Genomic DNA, 18,043 nt, shown 5'->3' on the forward strand with positions numbered 1-18,043 from the left:
TACAGTTGATAGATGTGCACAGACAATTAAGATACATTAATGAGAGGACAAATAAATTAAGGCAGATTGATCAGCTGTTGTTTTTCTGCCCGGTAAGCAAGGCACCCTTTATATCTAAACAACCTTGCTTAAATCTTTTGCCTGCTGCATTGACATTTGTTATGACCATCGTGGCAGAAGTCTAGAAGCATAGATGAAAGCACATTTCAGTAGAGCAGCTGCAAAGCTTTCTTTAAAGCTTTATCGTCTCATAGTGTTTGTGAGGCCTGAACTACAATCCACACTTTATCCAAGCATTACAGATTGATTGTACAGTCTAGGAGTAGGGCAAGGCTTGCCACTGTTGCCTTGCAGGGCATGTTTTAACTGCCTCCTGGGTCTACAGATAGGGTGCCACTAGGGTATAAAAACTGCTTTGGTTCTCTGTCTTGCTGCCTGGGAAATATTAGAAATTATACAATGACTGGCCGGTAACATCGTAAAACGAGCATGCTGATTGGCCAGCTGAGCCAGCGTGCCCGTTGAGAATATACAACGGAAAAAGGTCCGGTCGCCCGGACTTTTCTCCATTGATATATTCTTTAATTTTAAGGGTTTAAAAAAAAAAAAAAACAACAACATAGCAACGGAGATCTTTTCTCCGTTGCTTACTTTCCCGAGCACTGATGTACTGGGTATGTGTGGGAACGCAAGTTCCAAATGCATGTGCAGTACATCAGCAATGGCAAAGCGGAGCTGTTTTACAAGGACATTATTTAAGAAAAGTAAGTATTTTTTTTCTTAAATAATGTCATTGTGTAATGGCAATAACCCACTTCTGGGTGTGGGTAATGCTGGATTTACACACGGTTGTCTTTGTTTGGTCACTCGGGCTTCGCCCTTGTTACCAAATCACACCAACTGTGGGTAAATCCAGCATTACCCACACCCAGGCGTGGGTTATTGTTTAAATAGCTTAGTCTTTCATATTTTTTCAAGATAAGCTGAAAGATCGCCTAAAAGCATTCTGGGAATGCCATTGTATAAAAGAAATGGTTAATCTTTCAATTCTTTCTGATTTGTGTGTTGCATACTAGGTATGTGATATATTGTAGTGTTTAAAGTAAATGGAAGTTTGGGGTGTGAGTTATGCGACAGTTGAATGTTCTTCATTCTAGAGTGAAAGACAATGGTGGATGCATCATAACGTTTTGGGGCATGTTCAGTGTCTCTATGCCATTTTGAACTCTATTAGCAGATATGTTTTTGGGGACCTGACATTGTTTTCCATTCCTCAGCTGTCTGCATATTTTTGTTACCCCCACTCTTTGGTCAGTAGTCTTAGTTTATTTCTGTTGTAGTTTAGATTGTGACTGTTTTGTAGACCGTCCACTGCAGACCACCCAGTAATTCTGTTATCTTATTGCTTTCTTTATTAATTTGGTATTGTTATACTATGTTATTTGTAGTATACTACAGTGTCATGTTGTGTATGTTTGCTGTTATGTTTCACTTTATGTATTATTTTGTACTACAAGTGCCGCTTTGTTTTGTTTAGTAGTGCTTCTGGCCAGGATGTGGCTAAAAAAGCTCAAAGACCACTCTATGCACATGTTTAGCAAAGAAACTACTGTAGTCCAACTGATTTTAATTCCCATAAAATGCATATCTTTCTGCACCAAATAACCCGGAGCAGTATTTTATTTCCTTCTGTACTGCACATACTCTGTACTATCTTTTACCAGATTCCAGCTGAAGTTCCACACCATCTTCTCTGTCATGATTATTCTGTTAATAGTCCCTCTTCCCTCATTTTCCCAGTATATCCTGCTAATTTCCCCATGAAGCCGTGTTATTGTGCAGTGTGCCTGTCTTAGTTAATTTGGTTTCCTAGGTTGTTTACCTTCCAGCCTCTTACCTCCTGTACTGTGGTCATGCAGCAGCATAATATTGTATTCCTTTGAGCATATCCAACCTGCTCTTCCCCACGCACTGAATTGCCCTAAATACCCCTTTCCACACGCATACTCTGTTGTACTCCACATAGAGCATCTTCTCCATTTTTTGTGTAGTTGCTTAATTACCTTTGATTACTGGGGTGGTACAGTACATGTTTTTTTGGGCTACCTTAAGGCTTTAACAGAGGGAATCTCAGGAGAGACCAAACTACAGATTTATTATTGCAACCTAAAGGAAAATAATGCAACCTTTGTCGATAAGAATGTTAAAACCATGTAAGTTGAAATCAGAAATATGTATGTGCAGTGCTCAAGCATGTGTTTATAGTAACTTCATAGGTTTTTATTAGGCTAATGATCACAAGGGCCTTTTTAAGCCTAGCCATGCATCCCAAATCTCTGACAGGTTCTGGTACCCTTGATAAGTTTAAGCAGGGGCTTGGAAGATGAAACATTTGCAAGCAGGGGCCTGGGAGATGAACCATTTGCAGGCTATCTTTGTCCATTAGAGACATGGGTGTCAAACCAGGGATGAATGTCATGTTCCCTATCCAGTTGTCTAAGATGCACTTGAATTGGTTTAGGGAAGAACTCTGTTTCACATGGATGGAGAGCCTGTTCTAGAGACGGGATAGTCTCTGGCATACTAACCTGTCTCTCCAGCAGGTCCATATTATATCAATGGCAAGGTTTACGTCTTTAGAACAAGTAATTATGGTGCTGTTTGTTTTTTTGGATATGCAGGAGGTCAGTCAGAGTGACATCTGACAATGCCTTCTATGCCAGACGTAGATCCCCCCCTCAACAGCCTATAGGAGACAAGAATATAGGGGTAGGGCCTTGAGGCAGTCTGCACAGGACATGTTACTTATGCCCTGTATTCTTTTAGTAAGGAACCTCTGTTGACATTCCATTTGTTGGATATGCCTAGTTAGGTACATACCAAAGGAGGTGTTGTACTCAATGATAGGTCTGACGAATGCTGAGTACAGTGGAACAATGACGTCCTTGGACCTAGATGCCATACCTTTGTTTGTAAGTTGCACAACATAGAATGATTTCCTCCATACTGTAGATGTGATGGCTAAAGGCTAGGTTACTGTCTGTGTGTCCCTAAGTCCCTGCCTGCTGGGTCAACTCTAAGAGGTGTGTTGTCAATATTATGGTTACAAGGGACGGATGACTTTCTGAAGGCTACTATTATACATTTTTTGGCATTTAGCTTTAGTCTGTGGCTCTAAAACCAGTTATTTGCCTGTGTCAGCCCTTCCTGGAGAACAATTATGTTGGTGTGGGATTCAGTGACTGCTCCTAATTTGCAATCATCTGCAAATTTTAGTCAGCCAGTGGCCATTAACTTTGACCTTGACTTCAGTGAAGTAAATGACAAAAAGGTGTGGTCCCAGGAGCAGTCCCTGAGGGACTCCACTTGTGACTGGCCTACCAAATTCTAACTTCCTGGGTCCTGTCCTGCGAGTCAGTTAGCTAGCCACTGAGTGATATAAGGGTTTGTACCTAACCTTTTGAGTTTGTCAACAATGCCCCATTGGGATATTGTGTCAAATGCTCTGGCCAGATCAAGATAGGCAGTGTGAACCATTTTGCCCTCATCCACTGCTTTTGTGACCTTCTCAAAGAAATCCACCAGGCTGAATAAGCATGACCTGCCCCTGACGAAACCAAATTGGGTTGGGTCCAGTGTCTGGAGGTTTAGTATATCATTATTGATAATTTCCATGATAATTCTTTCCATGGCTTTGCATATGACACTAGTGAGACTTACGGGCTGTAGATGGCCCACCTTTGCACAGAGGAAAATGACTTATGTATATGTCTTTGTTTGTGTGTTTGCACGTTAGTGAGGGCATGTACATTTGTAGCTGTGCAAAAACACACACACACATGCACACGCACGCATGCACACACTTTAGTAAGGCTTGAAACCATAATCAAACACTAAGGATATGATGGAGGTAGTTGTAGGCATACCTCTTAACTGTCCAGATTTTCACAGAATGTCTACATTTTTACCTCTTGTCTTTGGTCTGTTCTTCATAAAATTTGTGGTTTTCTGGCAAAATTATTGAGGATTAAAGTCATTGAATAATGAGACACATTTGAGTTTCAGACTTCACATCCTTCAGAAGATGCATGCAAACACAAATCCTGTTATTCTAGTAACCAAGTTTATAACAGCAATACTTAAAATCTGTGTCTATTTCTGGGCCTTTGTGCCCCCAATTATTTTAGGCTTGTCCAGATTTCTTCCACTAAGAGATGTTGAGCGGTATAGTTGTAGGGCTAGAGTAATCTGGAAGGTGAAATATGAATGACCATGACCCAAGCAGTCTAGCCATGTGACCTTAGCAATTAGTAGCATAATGAGTGACATATCAGTTGCTATAAAGCAGTAACACTAAGTACGGTGACTGAAGGAGGAGCCAGAAACTTGGTGCAGGCTGTTCAGTAATGTGAAGGAAACAAGGGAAGGGCACATTCTGATGTGTAGACCTCATATGTCCAGAACTAGTGAATGTTGTGAAGTTCCAAACACAACTGCCCCAGCAAAAAAAAAAAAAAAAAAAAAGACTGCGCTAGCAGTGTTGTTGCAAAAAATGGATGTGGCAGCCTCCATGGTGAACTACAGATGTGTCAATATTAAACTGCATCCACTAAGTGTAGGATTCCTTTTTAGTAAGAAAAAGATTGTACTCTACTGTAATAGGATTTATCACCTTTATAAAATGCACAAATTGGGACTTGTTTAATGGAATCATGGGATTTTGCAGGATAAACCATACCCACAACCACTGCAAAGGAACTGCATTTCACTTTTCATCCACTGTAAGTGCTCACTTTTGCAGAACCAGAGTTGTTTCTGTTTGTCATAATGTTAAGGTATTTGAAATGTAGAGTAATTATTTATGTGACTATCACAGGAAAGTTACACAACATTTTTTGCCCTAAAATGTTTTTTTTCCCACAGGACACAACTCACAAATAGAGACCATCCTGCCTAAAGAAGGAAAGGTACCCCCTGTACTGTAATCATTGGAATCACAGGAAATTCAAGGCAGCTGAGACTTGTGACCATTTACACCTTGCTAGTAACTCACATAAGCATGTTTTGCAAACCTCACAGTCACAAGTTTTGGTTAAGATAGCACTATCTGTCGCATAAGGGCATCTGATACAAAATTGCATTAAATATACTGATCCCAAGGACATTGCCAATATCCTGGCAGATCGATTTAGTGCCAACTTTACCCCCCCCCTCTCACCCCCTAAAGAGCCCATCTCAATACCAAAAGATTGCCAAATTCCGGTAATCACGGCCACACAGGTAGAAACCACACTCTCCAAAGCTAAGAATACAGCATCCGCGGGACCAGATGACATCCCGGGCTGTGTACTACATGAACTACAAAATGAACTGGCACCTCACCTAAGTGTCATGTTTAATCATAGCCTCACCTCGGGCTTCGTGCCCACTGAGTGGTGCACAGCTACAGTTATCCCACTCCACAAGGGGGATCCACCTTGGATCCCGGGAACTACCATCCCATCAGTCTGACGAGCCTGATCTGCAAGGGCATGGAACGCATTGTCTTGGAACTTAAAGACATTGGCAACCTTCGAACACTGGACCCCACCCAGTTTGGGTTCGTGAAGGGTCGATCTTGTCTCCTGTTCCTGATTGACTTCTTCGAATCAGTCTCCAGAGCTGTGGATGAGGGTAAAGTGGTCCACACAGCCTATCTGGACCTCGCCAAGGCCTTCGACACCATCCCCCACTCTGGAATCATAGATAAACTTACTAAGCTGGGCATAACTCCCTATATCACTCAATGGGTTGCCAGCTGGCTTACTGACAGAACCCAGACTGTAAAAGTAGCTGACTCCAAATCCAGCTCCAGACAAGTGATAACTGGAGTACCTCAGGGTTCAGTCCTGGAACCGCTCTTGTTTGACATCTACTTCTCTGAAGTACAGGCCAACACTAAGGGACTCTGGCTAACAAAGTTCGCAGATGACTGCAAACTGGGAGCCATTATTGAATCCCCAAATGATGTGGATATTCTACAAAAGGCCCTTACAGAAACAAATGCTTGGTGCCAGAGCCATGGGCTCAAGCTTAATGCCAAGAAATGTATAGTCATCCCCTTTGGGAAAAACCATGTAGCCATGAATTACCACATAGGTGGCAGTACACTAAACACCGAAAGTGTGATGAGAGATTTAGGACACAGGTGAACAGTGGTCTCACCTTCGATAACCACATCGCCACAACAGTCAGGAAATCCTTCTATGTGGCGCACCTCATCACTAAGGGCTTTTCATCCAGAAAAAAGGAGGTCATTGTCCCCCTGTACTCATCCCTCATTGGACCTATTATAGAGTACAACGGGTTCCTATCAGCAGACTGAAGATGCATGTTTTTTGAATGCGTCTTGGTAAAACTGACAAAACCAAAACCGCAAAATATTGAAGGGGCATGTAAGCAAATTCTTTCCCTGGGAAAGAATTCGCTTGGCCGCTTTGGTACTTTGCCATTTTCGGCACTGTAGTGCGGTCTCGGAGTTGGTATATTTAATTAGGGGGGAGTGGTGGGGGCACAGCCCCCCACTTAATCTCATGTTTTAATGTGCTTACTTTTTTTTTTTTTTTTTTTTTGGAACAGCAGTTTTTTTCCCTTGTAAAAAAAATCGCTGTTCTGACAGTTCGGTTTTGTAAGCTTTCGCTTACATGGGGTCGATTAGTCACCGTTCGCTTACCTAAGTGTTCGGTGATCTAATATAGACCCAAGTACAATGCCCCGTTTGGTATGTACCTCACAAGACATTTGAACAACTGGAAAGGCCACAGAAATACCTCACTAAAAGAATCACAGGCCTAAAGCAGATGCCCTATGCTGACTGTCTAAAAAAAACTCCAGCTATGCTCTGTGGCATATCGTCTACTCAGAGGCAATCTCTGCTTAACATACAAGGCCATGTCAAACCCTTAGCTGTGCTGGACATGCTCCACTTAAAGAAATCCCAATCCCTCAGAGAAGGGATAGGTTCCTGACCCAGAGACTCCCCATACTCTGGAATAGACTGCCCATACATGTCAAGCAAAGCGCCTCCTTGGCCCTCTTCAAAAGGAACCTTGACGATTGGATGGGAGATAGGAAATTCACCTAGGGGATCACATCAGTCGCCCTGCTAGACATAGGTCCAGGGAAGTAAATATTGTGGTTAGAAATATCCAGGGAATTGTTATGGCTAGGCTTGTATAGGCCCGAGGGCCGATAGCCTAGTACCAACCTATGAACAGGTCTGCTAATGCCACACGATAAAGTAGCAATGTATAATATGTCTTGGCAGTTGTCACTCACTGGGCGATTGCATACCAGTGGCACCTGTAATGGCAATGGTATTGTGTATGCTCAGAATAATTTGGTTCATGAAATCCTTTGTGGAATTCAGAACATCCCTTGTCTAATTTAATGTCCAGATGTCATGTATGGTATTAGGTCTTATGGGAATAAAGTTAATTTATATGTTAGTCAAGTAAGCCCTTTAAGCGCAAGTCCTTTTCGTCTGGGGTGATTTGGAAATATAGTGATAAATAAGCATCTTGTTTTTTCCTTCCTGGTGGTCAGCGACCATTAAGGACATTCTACACTTCATTGTTCCACTTGGGTGAGAGACATACAGACCAATTGTTCTGTGGGGTAGAGGGAAAAGAGTACCAGTTGCAGCAACATCATTCTGAGGAGGATTGCAGTTTTTCAGCACTGTATCCCTGCATGTGATATTAACATCTTTAAGATGCACACTGTGCTACTTTGTGAAGCAATCAGTTGGGTCTGACTCCAGCTTGCCACCCCCACACCTACGTAGACAACACATCTGTGGGATCCTCAGTCTCAGCTGGAGATTTTGCTGCAGAGAATGTGCGCAGGAGGCTTAAACTTTGTTACCCTCTCACCAACTCCAGTAACTGCCCAGTCCTGTAAGTCAAACTTGGGTCATTTGGGACATAGTCTGTGCTTTATTCATTCATACCAGCTGAGCTGGCCAAATGTTTTGCAAAGAGTTGCACAGTTTTCAGTTTTTCCAAGTTGAGACTGCAAGGCTCACAACTGGAACTAAAGGATGAAACTGTTTAACAGGCCAGCATCCTTATGTGTGCTAAACTGCCAGATGACATTCAGAAGAGGTGTTGCTCAGTTATGTTATATGTATTGACAGGTTATAATCAGGGTAACTCTAATGGACCTATTTGTTACAGTGTTCTTTTAAATGTGTTACTGGTAGATTTTATCTCAATTGTGTTTGTACAGATCAACCTGAAATTGTTTAACATTTATGGTTTGGGTGTGCGTCATTTATTGTGAGAACAAGCCTACAGAGTAATTACAGAAATAAAGATTAAGGAGTGGTACTCACTGCACTTACAGAAATATAACATGAAGTAATTAAGCAAATACATTTCAGCAAATTGTACATACAGTTCAGAACAAATTTTAACAGTATATGTGCAGTACAGATCTGTGATTTAACTTTGTTCCTTTGACATATGTAAACAGTCTGAGGTTACAGGTTTACAACCATATTTTGTACTAAACATTGCTTAGGATTCAAGTTCTTGCCTTCATTTGGATCATGTATTTTACTGAACTCTGGAGGCGGCGTACATGTAGAATCGCATAACAAGATATTATGCAGAACTACTGTTTAAAATACTTGACATGTTTAGTGTAATTGCTAAGAAGCTTCATGTGTGCCAGATAAGTATAGATAGCAGTGCAGAAGGAAGTGACAGAATGAAGCACAAACTCTGTCACCATAGTGCTTGATGTTGACAAGTCAGTCTCTTGTTTATACATGTTGGTTTATTTATTGTCTCTCTTGTTCCAGTCGCGCAGTGTGGACAAGCAACATGCTGTAATCAACTATGATGCTGAGAAAGATGAGCACTGGGTGAAGGATCTTGGAAGTATAAATGGGGTAAGTAATGAATAAAAAAACAGCTGAACTTGTGTGGTGTGTGTTGTGTAACACTGTTGATAGTGAGATTTGATCATGTAGAAAGTCATTATTTGCATGAGATGCATTTATGTTATCACTGCCCCTTGTCACTAATTTAGAAAATTCATCAAATAAATGGTAACTTTGTTGGAAGCCAAGTAATTACAGAATAAATATTCCACATTATTTGTGAATGTGACCTCAGTTACTGCAATCATTAATCAAGTTAAGCACAAGTATATTGATAAACTTTGCTAATGCCTGCTACATAACTATCTGTTAAAAGATTTTAAACACTCAGGTAGTAACATTTTGTGCTTGTGAATATTTTTTTGAATGTTTCATTCACACATCTCTGGTTATTTGTCTTGAAACGGCAAATTGTCTTGCCTACCAAACTTGGATTTCATGTATCATCATTGTCTTTCACTTTTGAAACTTGTTTCAGGTAGAAATCTTTAGTGAGAAGGCAGTAAGATTGTCTTTCACACTTAACTGTTTCACAGTTTTATTTACAAATCGGGAGTTTTATTTGGAATGCATTCTGATTATCCTAGAAGTATAATTACGGGGCTTAACTGCTAATAAATCCACATTTCGCCACGGATATGCTAGCATTACATTTGATGTGTAAAAGTTAAAGTCTTAATTTAGCTTTTTCTGGTTGAGCCTGCTGCATTCTGCTGCTACATAATAGATATCCTCCTGCTATGAAGGCTTACTGTCAAGAGCTGTTGTAATGCATACTAATTTGAGTGATTTATAGATATTCTTTAAGTGGACGGTCCCATTGCTGTTTTACTTATAGATGCACTAATACTGCTCTATTTCAGAATAAGTGTAACAAACAGAACAGAACTGTTAAGCTACATTTAACAGAATAGGGCAGTTTAACCTCTTACTGCTGATTTCCCAGTTATAAAAGCTTGAAATTGTGGCCAAACTACATGCTTGCAGCACTGCAGAGAGTATTATTAATTAAAGTGTGCAGAAAAATAGTACAAAAAATATGTTTGTTTTATGCATATTTAGCACTGCTGTTACTTATAGATGCACTACTACTACTCTGTTTCAGACTAAATGTAACAAACAGAACAGAACTGTTAAGCTACATTTAACAGATTTGAGCAGTTTAATTTCTTACTGCTGATTTTCCAGGCAGAAAAGTTTGAAGTCTTGGCCAAACTTCATGTTTGCTGCACTGCAGAATATTATTAATTTCAGAGTACAGAAAAAATATTAGAGCAATAAAATATGTGTTTTGGTACATTTATCACTGCTGGTTTGCATCAGCTGTATTGACACAGTGAATGTGTGAGACTCGTCATAGGCATGTCTGTTAAGTGTACAGCACTGTGAATATGACAGTCATATGCTCACAGGTAATGCCATGGAGGAGAAGAACATCTGCCATTTAAGTAGTGATCTTATATGCACATTATATCCTGAAAAAGCCTGATTCTGTGGTGCAGAGGGGGGGGGGGTGAACCCATGACTGTGATGCAGGTGACTGTGGTTCAATTAGCAGGATCAGTACTCAAGCCAGTTACAGGGGGATACTGGTATGTAGCCTTCTAGCCTCTTCAGGGGGGATTGGGAAGGAATGCACACACTTAGAGGGGGCATAGTAGTGAAGAGATTTTCCTGATGGAAACTGGAGAAAGCACCACTTTTGTTTTGGGCGGAAGAGTAGAGTTACTTGAGAGGATACTCCCCTTGTGGAAGTGAGGGGATGCTCCTTGCTGCAGCCCATTGCATGTCCCCTTCTTGGCACTAAGCAAGGTGTGCATAGAGTTAGGGCCACAGAAATAAAAAATAAATAAATAAATAAATAAAAATAAATAAATAAACATTTTGAACCACTTAAATAGGTTTATTGGCCTGAATGACTTAATAAAGACTTGGAGAAAGCAAAAACTCAGGGGCATTCAGAAGCCATGTAGCTGAAACATTTGTATGCCCTTAATGGATCATTTGTGTATTTCTCAGAGGGTCTCCACTAAAGGAGGTTTAAGGTATTACATGGTGAAGTCTATGGTTTGTATGTTTTTTTTTCTGATGTTTTTTTAATGAACTTATAAAAGGAAAACTGGAAATAAGGCAGCAATTGATAAGGCCATCAAGGACAAAAAGGGTTTCTCCAGTACCAGAGTAACAAAGGCCTCCTTAAGAAGTGGTCTTGTGGTGAACAGGACACAAGATGTCCAGGCAAGATGTGTGATTAGGCAGGGTTCGAGACTGCAGATTGTCTGACATATTCTTGAAACTTTGCAAACAGATTTAACATTATTGTACAACACAAACTTAGACCAGGACATAATGCTAGTAGTAACACCGCAACAGTAGTCTACTGGGAACACAGTGGACTCAAAACCATATGTCATGGAGAGAGTCTTAGACATGAAGAACCAAACAGCAAATCTACATTTGTCAGAAGAAAGCACGATGAAAAATACCAGTCAGATGGCAGGGAAATCTTTCTAAACAGGGATGCTACCTTCTTACGGGTAGTTCTGATTGATAAAAAAATGTACTACTTGTTCAGACTTTGCTTGTCTTGCAGGAAATCAAAATGGCATCAAATTGCTATAAACTTCACCTGGTACTGTTAAGAATGTAAACTTTGGGCCAGCAAACAAAATTAGGTGTGAAGAGACCATGAGAAGAAGTCAGGGGGTTAAGTTGTAGGTTAGTTATCCCTCTGGTTTGTCAGCACTGATCTCTGCAGTGGGTCAGTGCAGAACAGGACAAAGAACCTCTGGGGTAGCAACTTAAAATTACTGTAGTGTGTCAGTTTAAGATAGGGGTTGGGGCGACACAGACCAAGAGCCAAGATACTGTCTTCACCATCAGATCAGTGGTTGACACAACAAGCTGGAGTACCCAGTGAAAAGTGTGTTTAGTGTCAGCAATTGTTTATTTTCTTAGACTAAGAAATGTCAGAGGAGTTGTATATTTTATTAGAAGTGCGAAATGTGTAACTTTTATTTTCAGTGATAATGCTTCATTGTGCAGTTGAATGGAAATGTGGAACTCTTCACTGTTTTTCATGCTCACCGCTTCCTACCAGAAGCTGTATTACTTATATTACTTCATGCTGGAATGGAACTTTGTGTGCTAAGCAACTTGCTATTTTTCTTAAAAAAAGGAACCCTATCTTCTTAGGAGTAGTGAACCAAGACTACTGCTCTCTCTCTCTTTTCTATTTAGATTGCTGTTTTGATTCTGAAAACATTTAACTTGCTGAAAAAGCTGGATATGTATACCTGCATTTTTCTCTTTATTCTGGATTATGGACTTGATTAACTATATTCAAAACTGCAGCAGTAAAGTGTTTTTTTCAAGAACTGCGGAGAAACAGTAAACAGTCTGCTGTCCCAGAGAAAGTAAGCTAAAACTGTGAGAATCTGCCTGTGGGCCATCTGCAGCTACTGAATATTTTTAGTGACTTAGTGTTAGTAGTTGTATTGTATTCCGTAGAAAATGGTAGAAACAAGAATGTTTACATGCAGTTAGAATTATTCTTTTGTTATTTTGTTTAATTATTCTTTGTTCAACCAATTGTTGGATTCTGTATTTAATTGGTCTTCTTTATACTTTACCTGATTTTTGTCTTAAATAAAGTATTGTCATTTACTTGTTTATAAATGACTGCATCAGGTGTCTTATTAGTTTAGAAGGGTAACCTTACAGCACTAATGTGATTCTTGACATCCTCCTTTTTAGAAGAGGGATTGGTTGCTGTAATGTACAATACTTTAATATGTTGGTTGGATCACTGAGGGGAGTATTCAGTATTTGAGCCCTCAATACTGGATAGTTCTGAGTGGAGACAACTTGTACTGAGTTGCATATTGAGAGGAGATGCTGGCATTGGAGAGTTACAAAACCATTAATATTGACTTCACTGACATCGTTAGTAAATAATCACATAATTTGCAGTTAAAACACTTAAGCATCCCTAATTTTTTGATATTTAGACTGATAGGTTTCTCCATTTTACTCTGAAATAAATTCTTGAAACCTTTGCCTTTTTTGTACATAAACTGGGGTCTATCCCCCAATCTATCTTTAAACTCAACTGAACTTTGTAATATTTTCCAATTATTAGTAATTAACTTCTTAATATTATAACTATCTACTGAATTACTAATTTGCATACGAACATCAAACTCTCCATTACTCATGCTGGTTTTCTTAAATGTAGCTTTGTTATATCTTAAAGAATTAACTTCTCTTAAAGCATTGTGAGTAACATCAGAAGGATAGCCTCTAAATCTAAATTTTTCACACATTAAACTACTGTCTTTATTAAAATCACTATCATATTTAGTAAGTCTGTTTACACGTAATAACTGAGTTTTGACGATATTATCTTTCATCCCTTTCGGATGCATACTACTATAATGTAGGTAATTATTATTTTGAACTTCTTTTTTAAATATCTTGGTATAAATCTTTTCACCACTCTTAATCCCCTCTACATCCAAGTATGAAAGCGCTTACTGTTTAATGTTTTATTAAAGCTTTTGGGTGTTCTCAGCCGTCTTTTTTATTATTCTTCAGAACTGGTCAAAAGTTATATACTTGCAACTTGAGATTCAGTTATTAGAAGAAACTTATTCTTACATTTGCAGAGAAGATAATAAACATCAAGTAGTGCTATGCTTACCAGGAGCAAAAGTACAGGATGTGAGAAAGGCTTTATAATGCCCTAATGCAAGGAAGTATGGAGCTGTTTTTATTCATGATGGTACAAATGATCTCATCTGCCAGGACTCAGTGACTGTTAGTAGGGAACTTACAGCCCTCTTAGACAAAATAGTGTGTAGAGGTGTTAGGACATATTTTTCACAAAACATACATAGAAAGAAGAGTCAGGTCCGCATGAATGAAAATAATTTTTGTATGAATACTTGCATGACAAAAGTCTCATTAAAAAAAAATATGGAAATATGTAGAGCATTCAAGCCTAATTTTGGGTACACGTTTTAGACAGGATGGTATGCACTTGTCAAGACAAGGACAGAGAATTTTTGCAGCATATATATATTGCAAAGTTTGACCAATGCAAGACAGGATTTTTGCCACGTCAGAAATGTAACAGTTCACAGATAACATTTGCTGTATCTGTGATGTATGTAATAACTAGGGGCATTAGTATAAAGTTTTTTTTTTTTTTTAATTGGAAAATTTGCTACATTCCCACAAGATTCGTGTTACTGTTTGTGAAACATGGTTAAAGAACGCTAACTGGAAACGAGTTTTGTCATGGTATAAATGTTTTTATTGTAACAGACAATCTAATAAAATTAGGTGGAGGTGTTATGATGAGGATTAAAGATTGTTGTGAGACCTGTGATTGTTACATGTTTATTCGTAACATCAATATTGTAGATTGTGTAACTGTGACAATAAAGACAATTGTGGAACATATAACAATTGTTGGAGTATATAGACCGCCAAACTTAAGTGCTGATAACCTAGAGGAATTCGTACATTACTTGCATGAAACACAGGAGGGAAAAATAATAGTTGATGGGGACTTAAATATACACGAAACAGACTGGAATAATATTGATTCAACACCATTACTAAGGAAATTATTTATAATGGGTCTATATTATGTTGTCGAAAAGGCTTTCCATCTAAAGCCTTTTCATCGATCCGTAAATAGCAAAGTGCCATTTCAGCAAAAGGCTACATCAGAGATTTTTTTCCCTGGGAGAAAATCGCTTAGCCATCCTAGTGAGTTTGCCCTTTTCCCCACTGTAGTGCGATCTCTGAGTTGGTATATTTAATTAGGGGGTGTGTGAGGGGGCACAACCCCCCCCCCACACACACACACACACACATACTTTGTAATATTTGAAGTGGTATGTCATTTTTCATGGGGCAAGCAATTTTTTTCGCTGATGTGGCCGTTCGCTGTAATGGCACTTTGGTATTTAAGGGTAGATGAAAAGGCGTTTGTTGGAAAGCCTTTTCAACAACATAATATAGACCCATTATAAATAATTTCCTTAGTAATGGTGTTTTTTTTCAAGTATATAATATAGACCCATTTATAACATGTTCAGGCAGACTTTAAAGATTGCCTGCAGACAACTTTATCAGAGGGTACTGACTGAGCAAATTGTTGTAACTAGGGAAATGTTATTCTGAGCTGTGACACAGAATCGGAATTGCCTAGGCATAGTAAGGCCTGCCAAAAAAACAGTTACTAGAAAAAGATCTAAACCAGCTGTACTAGAAGTAGTGAATGTAGTAACAGAAAATAAACAACTGAAATTGGGATCTTTAGAAAAGGGTGGGAGCAAATTACATAGGAAAACTTCAGCTCATATGTTAACTTTTTTACCTGTACCTTATGTATTTTCTCTATTTTAATTGTGTATAACAAACATTACCATAAGAGAGCTTATGTTAGTGTCATGTTATGTGTTATCCTTCTGCATGTGATTTTAATTTTTTTTTTTTTTTAATGGAGCTTTTCTCCCCGGGCCTCCACTGAAAACAGGCTCCTGGCCCAGTCGGATACTCCCAGTAAACAAATGTAAAGTAAAGTATAAGTAAATAAATAAAATACATATAGAGGAGGAATGAGGTTTGAAATAATGCAGGATTTGAATTAATTATGTAATGTTTGACTGACAATGATTGAGTAGATTTAAAAGAAAAAAAAAAAAGAATTGCTTCAGACTGTTAAAAAGTCTTCCAGGAAACAGAACATACTAGACATTGTGTGTAATTCTAAAAGACTTGCTGTCAGTGTAAGTGACTGTTTTCACTGAGAGTAGGCTGAAAGCAGGTGTTTTGGAATCTGGCCCCCCAGTGTAAGCCTGTTTATAGATTGGCCTTAGACTGAAGTAAGTCACTTACCACTGAGAGCAGTTCATTTGGATTTAGAGCTGATTTACACTGACAGCAACTCTCTTGAAATCTGGCCCATTGTTTGTGTCCGTAAGGGAAATGACTGATGTTCTTCATATTTCAGTGTTCCAATCCTGACTTGTGTGATTTTCTGTTGTGGAAGCCCTTGACCGGCGTGAATACCAGAGTAAAAATCTCCCCCTTCCCAAGGCTGGCAGATGCCCTATCCTGACAATCAGCATGCTTGGGTATAAAAGGAGCCAGCCGATGCCATGACCCCAGTCTTTTCTTGCCGTTGGAGCACGAAGCAGTTTTTCAGTGCATCGGTTGGTCTGCACCAGAGAGAAGTCTTCTAAAGCTAAGTACCCTGTTGGGGAACTTTTTTTCTTGATTTACCTCATGTCAGATGAGGTTAACAGTTGTCTCTGCTGTGGTAAGCAAATCCCACACCGAGCCTTCCATAATTTATATGTCACCTGTCTAGTCTCGGATCATGACATTCCACCTTGTTTTTGTACCTGTTTCCATTCTAAGACTATCAGGTGTAGGGCTAAAATCTGAGCTAGGCATCTTAGTCTGCAGTCTTCTTTGCATCGTTCGATGGCATCCACCGGTTGTCCTGAGGTTGAGCTCCCTAAGTGTAAGAAAGATAAGGAAAAAAGATCCAAGCTTATGGCCTTGGAGGACAACTTTTCACCGTTTGCCAGTCCCCCAAGACTCATTATCCCTGAGGAAGGTGAGGTGCTCTAGCAGCCCCCTTCTGCAGTAGAGGTGGTGGCGCAGGCCTCTGTCGAGACCCTTACGGAGTCCGACATGCTGTCGGGTCCCTCATCTTCTGCACAGGCCTTGGCTTTCAGTTTGTCATTGGGTCCAGACTTGCTCAGCAGACCACAGCTTCCGATGAGCGATTGTGTAATGGAGACGTTGCTTTGAGGCCTCAGCCTGCATCAATTCTGTCTTACAAGGAGACTGGTGTCAGGATGGCGGACGTACGTAGGCCCAAGGCTAAAGCTATTTCTAAGAAGGGATCTACCTCAGGTCCTATGCCTAGGTCTACCGGCTCCCTCTCAGCAGGTTATCAGCAAGACCTGGTCAAGTTAGTTGAGGACCTCATCTCCTTAGTCAGAGCTAGGCAACCCCTTTGGAGTCTTGCCAGGGAAGAGGAAGAGGGATCCCACCCCTGAAGTTTTCTGTGAACCCCCTAATTCAGATGAGGATTCTGAACAGCTGTACTGTCCCTCCTGAAAGACTGACCCCTCCTGTTCAGAATCCTCATCTGACCCCTCCTGTTCAGATTAGGATTCTGAACAGGAGGGGGTCAGTCTTTCGGGAGGGACACTACAGCTGTGTAAAATCTTACCATAACGGTAGAAGCCCTTGTCTTCACTGTTGCAGTATTGTTAACATATAGAATTCTGTGCCATGAAAGCCTGGCATCCAGCCAGTCTACCAAAGACTCCTGTTGGTTTAAAGGTATGCCGAACATTGCCCAAATGCTGGTTGTGTAGCATAAGGCATAGAGGTGATATTCAGGCCTACTATTGCCCCAGTAGGAACACCAGTACAATGGAACCTAAGAGGTAATCTGTACATTCAGGAAGGCAAAGGACTAGGGGGAAAGAGGGAGGGAACAAATACTGCAGCAGTGAAAGCAAGGACATTTACCATTATGGTAACATTTTACATAACTGTACTATGTCCTTACGTTCACTATTGCAGTATTCTTAATATAAGGCAGAGTGACAAAGCTCAAGGGGAAACTAGGGAGGGGGACGGAGCAGAAGAGTCCCCTAAAAAGCCACGAAAAATGGTACTAGCCAAAGTAGCCCTAGCTGTAGAGATACCTTCCAGTTTGTAGTGCTTGATAAAGGTATGAACACAGAAATCCAAGTAATTGCTTCAAGAATATAACTGGTGTCTAAGCCCTTGAAAAAAAGCACCAGAAGCAGCCACAGCTCTTTTAGAATGAGCCTTGACTGAAGAGGGAAGGCTCTTGCCATGAAAAGTGTAACAAAAAGAAATAACCTTAGAAATCCAAAAAGAAATGGTTTGCTTGGATGCAGCAAGTCTCAATATCTAGTTGAAAAGAAAGAAATAACTGATCATATTTTCTAATAGCCTCAGTCCTATCCAAATAAATCCTGAGTTGCTTATGCACGTCCAAAGTATGTTGCACCCTCTCACTGTCAGTTTGCAGACAGAGGGAAAAGTAGG

General features: G+C 39.9%; 1 protein-coding gene across 1 annotated transcript in view; it reads left to right on the plus strand.

Moving 5' to 3' along the window:
• The window catches only part of CEP170B (centrosomal protein 170B), a 1,277,870-nt gene that overhangs the window by 439,543 nt on the left and 820,284 nt on the right, over positions 1–18,043 (plus strand). The window contains exon 3 of the mRNA XM_044074358.1: positions 8,846–8,935. Coding sequence (XP_043930293.1) covers positions 8,846–8,935 — 90 coding nt within the window. The remainder of the gene's footprint in view (positions 1–8,845; positions 8,936–18,043) is intronic.

This window comes from Protopterus annectens, chromosome 6.part0, assembly GCF_019279795.1.
Source record: "Protopterus annectens isolate FY-2018-M chromosome 6.part0, PAN1.0, whole genome shotgun sequence".
Taxonomy (NCBI): Eukaryota; Metazoa; Chordata; order Ceratodontiformes; family Protopteridae; genus Protopterus; species Protopterus annectens.